Genomic DNA, 9,033 nt, shown 5'->3' with positions numbered 1-9,033 from the left:
AACAGCGGAATAATAAGTATCAAGATTCCCAAAACTTAACAAAATTTTAACCCAAAGCAATACATTTTATTTGAAAACCAGTTCAGAGTATAAATCAGCGGAAAAATCATAATTATTAAAACAAGTTCCCAAAACCCGGGAATTATACCAAAACCAAATTCAATGTATTAAGCATTAATTGAAAAGGACAATGTTCATTAACAAAACTTTCCAACTAGATATGCCTTCAACCGTCCCAGTAGCCTCGAGCACGTCCAAGCGGTAAGCATCCTCCTCATAACCTGAAACTCACACTAACATACACACAAAATCAGTTTGAGCTGAGTGAGTTCAAGTTTTAATAATTGACATTCATAATAATCATTCCAAGAGTTTTAAAATAAAACGGAATACGAACAGTTAGGCCATCATCAACGATAAGTACTCATGCTTTTATATATGTACATCTATACAATTATGTTAGTTACCAATTTATCATGATTACATGTTAACACGTCAAATAGGTAATTAATTAAGTTGAAATGAAACGGGAAATGTAAGACATATTATTTCATATTTTCATTAGTAGTAACTTTTTAACAAAAAGATATGAGATCTAACTCATTAATTTCACGCAAAAAGAATTTAAGTTGGAAAATTTCACACAAAAGAGTTCTTTTAGTAACTCCGAAAATAATAAATTTTAGCCGATACACGGAATTACTAATTCATGGACTAACGCAAACATTTGTTAAAATAAAAATATTGATTTAGATTAAATGGGATATCGATGCTCAAAGTGGGGTGCTTGAAATGTAAATACGAAGAAATTGAGTGATTAAAAGTTCTTGGGATAAATAAGTTGCTAAGATACCACTTAATAAAGATGACAAGATAACATAAACCGTTTAAATCTGGCATACATAATCACATACAACCATATAACCATTACAAGTCTTTAAATTCTCTTACGAGTCCTATGCTTTTTCTTCCAACAAAGCGGATCAAATCACTGCCTCAAGCTTTCAACAATGGAGGAGGCACACAGATCCCTGTCATCGCAAACATTCATGCGCGTAAATAATCGATGTACACAAGATTTTAGACTCACATGGAATACTCAATGGCTTTGACCGCATCTTCAGCAGGGAGGAAGTCGTTGGCTTTGACTGATTTGTTCTCGTTCTTTTTGTCTGCACGCATTAAATTAAGGAATCCCAAAAACAAGACAGCATTAAAAATATGTTTTTACACAAATGCAAGGATACAGTCCTCAAAGAATCGACGGATCTCAGCAAGTCGATGTGGTGGAAGTTCTTTGATGTCGGTGTAGTGACGAAATTCTGGATCATCTGCACATACTGCTATGATTTTGTCATCACCTTCACCCTGTAAAAACAAAACATGCTCCAAATGATTAAGGTTTAAATTAAGATGCATCGAACTTTCTTGACTGCCAGCGTATCGGTGGGTAGGGCTGTTAACAGTCGTGCTTGCAGGTCAAACCCGGCACAGGCCCGAAAATATTACATGAACCCCAAGTGTCACCCAGATGACTCCAAATACAAAACACAGCCCATTTAACCCAAAAAAAATGATGGCATGTAACTTTTTTGCATATTAGTATTTTAAAATTCTGAATTTACATGTAATTTTATTTTTATGAAACAATTATGTGTAAAATAAGTCAACTAATTTTAAAACCTTTAAATCATGGCATAAAAAACACAAAAAGTAATCTGCTAGATAAACAATTTTTTATTAAATAAATAAATACATAAATAAAAAATATGGGTTAAACAGGTCAGTCTGTAATCCGTCAGGTTGACAACACATCAGAATTTTAACTTTATACTCATTTGGGCATTTTATCGAACAGGTTATTGGCGTGATTAACAAAGTAAGAATTGCTACAGCTTTACTCGTAACCGACGCCAGACGCGTGTTTATCGGACCCGGTACGTGTAACCGGCGTCTGAATGTGTATAAGCCTGAAGCAAAGCTGACATGTATAGCAATTTAACCATTTTTTAAGCCAACCCATTTTGACCCGACCCCTTTCAACCTGAGCCCGCCCCGACTCGAACCAAATTAACCCGTTTGCCAGTCCTGATGTAACACAAAATTTGAAGGTACAAAGATGTCTAAATGCAGTTATTAATTTAGAATATAGGTTTAATGAAAATTATAAAAAATTAAACAGTATAATAATAATAAGAATAATAACGAATAGCTTTAAGCTGGACTAATTGACTCGAAAGAACTACTAACCCACTGCTTCAGAAGCTCAAAGACGACGGCGTATGGCGGCAGTTGCAGTTGCAGTTGCAGCGAAACAGTAGGCGATTACAGAAAGGAGCAATGACTGATGGTTAATGGGCCGTTGCCCCGTCTGCAAAAAAAAACGTATCGAATGCAAAACTGGTAGATGTGGATAAAAAAACCGGTTCCAGACCCGACCTGCGGGTATGAACCGGGTTTCGGTTCCTAAGAAAAATCGTACCTGGAACCAGTTCCACCAATACCCGGTCAAAACACGACCCGACCCCTACCCAAAAGCTAATAAAAACCCGCAAACCCAGTCAATACCCGGTCAAATACCTGACCATACCCGAAGCAGGTTCCTACCCGATCTGGTTCTTGCCTTTTGTTGACCATACCCGAAACTGGTTCCTACCCGGTTCCGGATCTTGAAAATACCCGATTTGTGCACCTCCAGAAACCAATTTCTAAGCAGAAAACGAACCAATTTAGAAATCGGTTTGAGGGGCCACTTTGAAACTAAACTTACCCAATCTTTTTCCACTTGGAACTGGTTTTAAAACTGAACCAGTTTCCATGTTAACTTAAAAGTTATAAAATAATTGTTATATATATAAAATGCATGCAAATCATTAAGTAAGCACTGAGAATTTATACTTGAACAATTTCTTTTAATATACTACGTTTATACAAGATTATGAGTATTTAGATATATGAGGTGATGAAAAACGTGTTGAGTGATTGTGGCGTACATTATGTTGGTCGGAAAACCATGCGCCATAGCTTCTAGTCATGCAACGAGTGTATGCTGGAAATGGGCAAAAGTGACATTTACTTTGTTTGAATATATGAATTTAAACATCACTCAATGTTATTTAATCAGCATTAGTTTGATGATTACCAAAGCACAAGGAAAATGTGATGTTTTTTTCTCTAATTTCTGCACTTATCACTTGAAGATCAAAGAGTGTTCCACCACATGATGGGCACGAAACATATTCGTGTATTTAAGTTAAAAAATAAGCCACAAATATATACCAGACAAAATATTTAAATTCCATACCGTCTTAGTGTTTCGCATCCTTGTAGCAAACTAAAAGTGCACCCGCATTTGCACCCGCGCTAATTACCAAATCATCCCTGCCATCATATAAAAAAGTTTGAAATGAACAAATAATTATTAAAAGTAAAAAGCAGTTTATCAAGTTCCATAATAATATATATTATTATAAGTGTACCTGCATCAATACCAAAACATCCATGGGATCACTATCTTCACAAATGATTATTGGGATGAAACCATAGTTGTGTGGGTACCACTGATGAGTAGAGAATCCGATCAACCTAATTTTGAAATATTTCCATTAACATTGAACCAGAAATTATATATTTTAAAATGAAGATAAATGAAAGTGATATAATTAAGAAATAAAACATGTCTGGTAATCAGAAGTTTACCTTGGTTAGGCCATTTGCTTTGTCAAGTTCATACTTAACGTTGCTGTCGTTTCCAATTTCAACCACCTATGACAAACTCACATAATTTAAGAAAACAAACTTCTACATTTACAAGAACCTAAAAATCATACTATATATCCTTAGTAGAGACGTTAAGAAACTTACACAGTTGAAAACTTGAGGTGTGCCCGGTCCTAAAACATTACACAACAAAAACAACTATTAAGAACAGAGTTTTGATTATTCAAAACCATTTTCCTAATTAGAAAAGGGATTCGCAAGATAGAAGTTGGTATGCAGATATGAATCATTAAGTCATAGATAATCATAAACTCATACATAGAAGACCAATCAATGGTTTAAATTAGTGGCAAGGTGATATCAGTTTGTGTGGTCAACAACTTCATCTAAGAGATTAATGATTTAAATGAAAAGCCCTATGAATGACAAGATTACAACAAATTCTGATTAAAATCGCTCAACAACATATACCCTAAACAAACTTCATTTGTATGTCTAGTATCTTAGGAATATTAATGTTTTATTGTACACTTCCTTGTAAACGAATATAAATACACTTAAATACATACGAACGAACAAATATAAAACATTAAGTATATGAGTGGTTTAAACTTCTGCAGTGATACCTATGTGCTGATTATGTCCAGATGAAAAGAAGACCAATCAATGGTTTGAAGTACTGGCAAAGTGATATCAGTTTGTGTGGTCAACAACTTCTTCATCTAATTAGCACTAAACAAATGAGCAAATATTATATAATATCATTTAAAAAAAAAGATTGCAACAAAAAGAAGAATTCCAGTAGAAAGATAACACATCTAAATTCACTCTTTTACAAGGCTAAATATAAGTTAAGCGAGAAAATATAAGTATAATGAAAAACAAAAACAAGTAAAAGCAAATTTTTTGCTTCTGCTTCCATCTTCATTTTTTCTTTGTTCGTAACACTCTTATTCAGCTGTACTCGAGTCACCCTCCTTGTTTTAAAGGCTTGCATAGTTATATTACTCATAGTTCATATTAACATAAAAAACATATACAAAGCGTGTAAAATTGCATCATATAATAAGAAAGAAACCTGTTTGCCTTTTTTCAATATCAACATCATTGTTTTCATCAACATCCTGGTCTTCAACATCATCATCCGTCATTATCAGCATCAAGAAAATAGATCTGCAAAGTTTTAACATGAACATAATATAAAAAACAATATAGCAGATAAGGAAAATTTAAGATACCCACGAATGAATCCTGAATAAAACAGAATAACAAATCCATAATAAAGAATTAAAGATAACATCAGGGTCGAGCACACGTACAACCCAAACACGTAACATCTCATCCAACGTATGCAAACACAAAGTAGTCATACGTAAACATCCTTAGTCGATAATGACTAAATAACATCGCCAATTATTGGCCATACAATAATACATGTATAAACCTACATCCAAACATACAATAATATCATCTCAAGGCCTACTCTATACAAGTAAGCCCATGTAAAATAATTTAAACTGTTCATCAAGCAAAATCGCTTAAGTGTGTATGCTAGCCCAAAACTTGAAAAGAGTAAAAAGGGGCATCATGAACTCACCTGACACAAGGCATGAATTCACCACGAGCTAGAGAACCCCTAAGTATCCCCACAACTCAAACGCCTGTCGGTTTACATACAATCATTACTAACGACACGTGAAAGGACTCGTTTATCCTACGAGATGTTCTAACATGGTTCGAGTTACCTAAAGCCTCGACCTCATCAAACTCAATCATAACAGCCCCCGGGGCCTTACATTTACAAACACGACTCATAGATACTCCTGGGAATAAAGAATTCCCAAATTACCCCCGGAAGCACTAGGTGAGACCAATATGCGCGTTTAAGAGTTGTTTAGGCAATTAACATCCAACTCAGCCCCGTGTGGACCCAATATGATAAATTCGCAGCCAAAAAGTCCACACGACGCTACACGAGTCGAACGGGTCGGTAACTCGCAAGCACAACGCACCAACTATTCAATAAACGCGAATACGCGTTGTACCGACCCGTTTCAGGAACCGACAACCAATTCAGCCCCATTACCTTTAAAAATCAGTTTCTTACAGCCCACAACTCATACCGAAGCTACAACATTCGAACTGGTCGTTAGTTCCCTCAAACAACGCGCTAGATATCACAATTCACAACCTAGTCAACCGAATACTAGTTTTCAAGCTACAACTAGTTGACCAATCAAACGAACATCAATGCACATGATTTTAAAGTATGTTATATGGGATGTACCTAGGAAGATTGTGTGCAAAAACCTTGGCCGAAACAGCCCCGAAACTGCCCAAATGGACAGCCACCCGGTAAGCCTAAAACAAGCGGTTTAACAATCAATACGCGATGTATAAGGATGGTTTCAGGTGTAAAAGACTAGAAGGAACATGGGACTAACCTTCAATTGAAGTTTTACACCCTAATCTTGGCTGCAAAAAAGAAAAACGAAGGTCTAGAGCTGCTGCTCCTGTGCGATCGGCTGGAAGAAGAGGGAAGGCTAGGGTTTTTTTAATATATATAAAACAACATGTTACACTCTAGTCCCTCAATTTGATAGATCTAGCGACTTGAATGAAAAATTAATTAATTTAACATACTGGAAAAATGAGAAAGTCCACGAGGAATGCCGGATAAATCCTAAGAGATGCACATACATTACATACTTTAAATCACTTAACTGAAAATTAACGGGCGTTACATCCAATGGCCGAGAATAACCGCACCATGTACCAGCAAGCCTTTGAAGGGTTCCATGGAGATCACTCACCCATTTCGCCCCCGAGATTGATAACCCTAACTTGTGGCAGATCCCATCCTATGTCATGAACGCCATCACCCAACACCAACAATTCCATGGTCGTGAAGATGAAGATGCACCGACACACATCAACCGTCTGACTCGTGTGTTCAAAACATTCAATTTGCAAGGTGCTAATGAGGATGCGATCTTTCTTCACCTGTTCCCGTTTACACTTTCGGACCGTGCCGCCACTTGGCTTGATTCGCAACCTGCTGGAGCATTCACCACATGGGAGGCGCTTCGCAATGCATTTATCAAGAAGTACTTTCCACCGGCTAAGGCCTCTCGCCTCCGTGATCAGATCCACTCCTTCCACATGGAGCCGGATGAGCCATACTACCAAGCTTGGAAGCGCTTTCAGAATCTGCTATCCCATTGTTCACAACATGGTCTCACACCTTGGGCCCTTGTTAAGAAGTTTTACAATGGGCTTACTTATGAAGCTCAAGTAAGGTTTGACACAGCTGCTGGGGGTAATTTGATGGACAGGAAGAATGTGATCGAATGCAACGAGTTGTTTGAAAGTTTCGCACAATTTGAGTACGCCAAGAAGCCACGAAGCGGGAATTCCAATCCCATCACCAGTACACCCTCATCTGCTCGAGATGTGCACCAGGTTAATCTGGATACTGGTATGGCTGCTGCTTTGGAGAATCTCACCCGAGATATAAAAGAGTTAAAGGCTAAGGTGGATAAGTGTGAGATGTGTATGGGTGGTCATGGTACGCTGGATTTTCCGTTGATGAACAATCAAGATGTTGATTTTGTGGCTGGTCAGAACAAGTTCCCTAATGCTTACAACAACAACAATCAGAACTGGAACAACTACAAGTGTCAGAATCAGAATCAGAACCAAGGGCAAAGCAACTCAAATTGGCGCCCGGCCGGTGGGCCACTTGGCTTCCAAGCTCCCTATAACCGAAATCAAGGTCAGTATAACAGTGGAAGTTCTAATGAGCAAAGTTCAGGTAATGGCAAAGATTCGAGTGGTAGCATGGGAAGATTGGAAGAAATGATGCAGCAAATCCTTAATAGAGATCAAGTCACTCAAAAGACTCTTGCCGATCATGATCTACTTTTGAAGAATCAACAATCAGCTATGCTCGACATGCAAAGAACCATTGGTGATATTTCCCAACAATTGAATGAAAGACCCTGGGGACAGTTTTCAGGTTCTACTCAGCAGAATCCTACCGCTCAAATAAAGGCGATTACTACTCGTAGCGGCAGGGTTTTGAGTCCCAATGTGCGAAGGAATGAGGTTGAAGTAGAAGATGAGGAAGTAATGGATGAAGAGATCGAGATGGAAGTACCGGGTAAAGTGCAGAACACCGCACCAGTTACACCGCCAGTAGTGAAAAAGTCGGTTGAAGTCCGGCCATCACCTTTGGTTGATCACTCTCGTATCCCGTATCCCGTTCGCGCAAAACACCAAAAATATACGCGGGAGTACGGGCATTTTCTTGATATGTTCCGATAGTTGAAGATCAATCTCCCGTTCATTGAAGCCCTCCAACACATGCCGAAGTATGCAAAGTTTCTGAAAGACCTATTGAAGAGGAAGGATAGGTTGGGGGAGGTGTCATCGATTCCCATCATGGGAGATTTTTCGGCAGTAGTGTTGAACCGCGTGCCTGAGAAGTTGTCGGATTCGGGTATGCTTACGATTCCGTGTTTTTTTGGTAGTAATGCGATGAGACATGCATTGGCAGATTTGGGTGCCACCTAGAGTTTAGCAATACAAGTCAAAAGACCGATGAAACAAATCAAAACCACCTACTACATCAAAACTTAAAGCCCCGCCATATCTCCCAAGTAAGTCTCAATTATTAGAAGGTACTTAAATTTATTTAATCTTTATTTATATAAAATTAATAGTTATTTTCTGCATTTACGATATATATATATATATATATATATATATATATATATAGGGAGTGGTTCAGGTAAGAAGTGAACTTAGTTTGAGAAGTGCGAAAAATGATTTATTGCCATTGATTAAGATTGATCAATGGCCTACGTTGATTATGGCATTATTGTAGTTATTAGGATCATATTTTAATGTATTTTAATACACAAGGGTTTTTAGTAAACACAGCTTTGAAACAAGCAATTAATAATCGAAATCCCAAATTTCACGGAATCACGGGTCATCATCTCACAATTAAAAAATTCCTAAAGTACAACTATGGGAAGAAATCTTTACAAGCTGCAAGCGATTCAACAATTATCATTACTTTCTTAAAAGTTCATTCTATATTGTATACAAAGAGAAGTGTCGTCAATTTAATATATATTTTATATTTGGTAATAACAACTTTTTATTTTTATTTTTATTATCAAGTACATCGGTGTAGGAATAACTATTTAATAATGTAGGATAAATCATATGTTGAAATATTGTGTATAAAAATGTGTAGGAAGTACCTACAATATAAATACGAAAAATTTTATATGTTACAGTGGT

General features: G+C 37.0%; 2 protein-coding genes across 2 annotated transcripts; one reads left to right on the top strand and one right to left on the bottom strand.

The window, feature by feature from the left end:
- Nucleotides 1-962: 962 nt before the first annotated feature.
- Nucleotides 963-1,485, bottom strand: LOC143544154 (soluble inorganic pyrophosphatase-like). The gene is made up of 3 exons (XM_077036309.1): nt 1,248-1,485; nt 1,091-1,172; nt 963-1,031 (listed from the first exon to the last, which is right to left on the bottom strand). The coding sequence occupies exons 1-3, from the start codon at nt 1,417-1,419 to the stop codon at nt 989-991; spliced, it is 297 nt and encodes a 98-aa protein (XP_076892424.1). The 5' UTR covers nt 1,420-1,485; the 3' UTR covers nt 963-988.
- A 5,103-nt stretch (nt 1,486-6,588) lies between these two features.
- LOC143544164 (uncharacterized) lies at nt 6,589-8,295 on the top strand. Its single transcript, XM_077036318.1, has 3 exons — nt 6,589-7,182; nt 7,345-7,956; nt 8,047-8,295. Exons 1-3 carry the CDS (start codon nt 6,589-6,591, stop codon nt 8,293-8,295), a joined length of 1,455 nt encoding a protein of 484 aa, XP_076892433.1.
- The last annotated feature ends 738 nt before the right edge of the window (nt 8,296-9,033 follow it).

Source organism: Bidens hawaiensis, unplaced genomic scaffold, assembly GCF_021521415.1.
Source record: "Bidens hawaiensis isolate Kalapana, Puna unplaced genomic scaffold, B.hawaiensis_p1.1 tig00013437_1, whole genome shotgun sequence".
Lineage (NCBI taxonomy): Eukaryota > Viridiplantae > Streptophyta > Magnoliopsida > Asterales > Asteraceae > Bidens > Bidens hawaiensis.
This window is presented reverse-complemented; position numbering and strand designations above follow the sequence as displayed.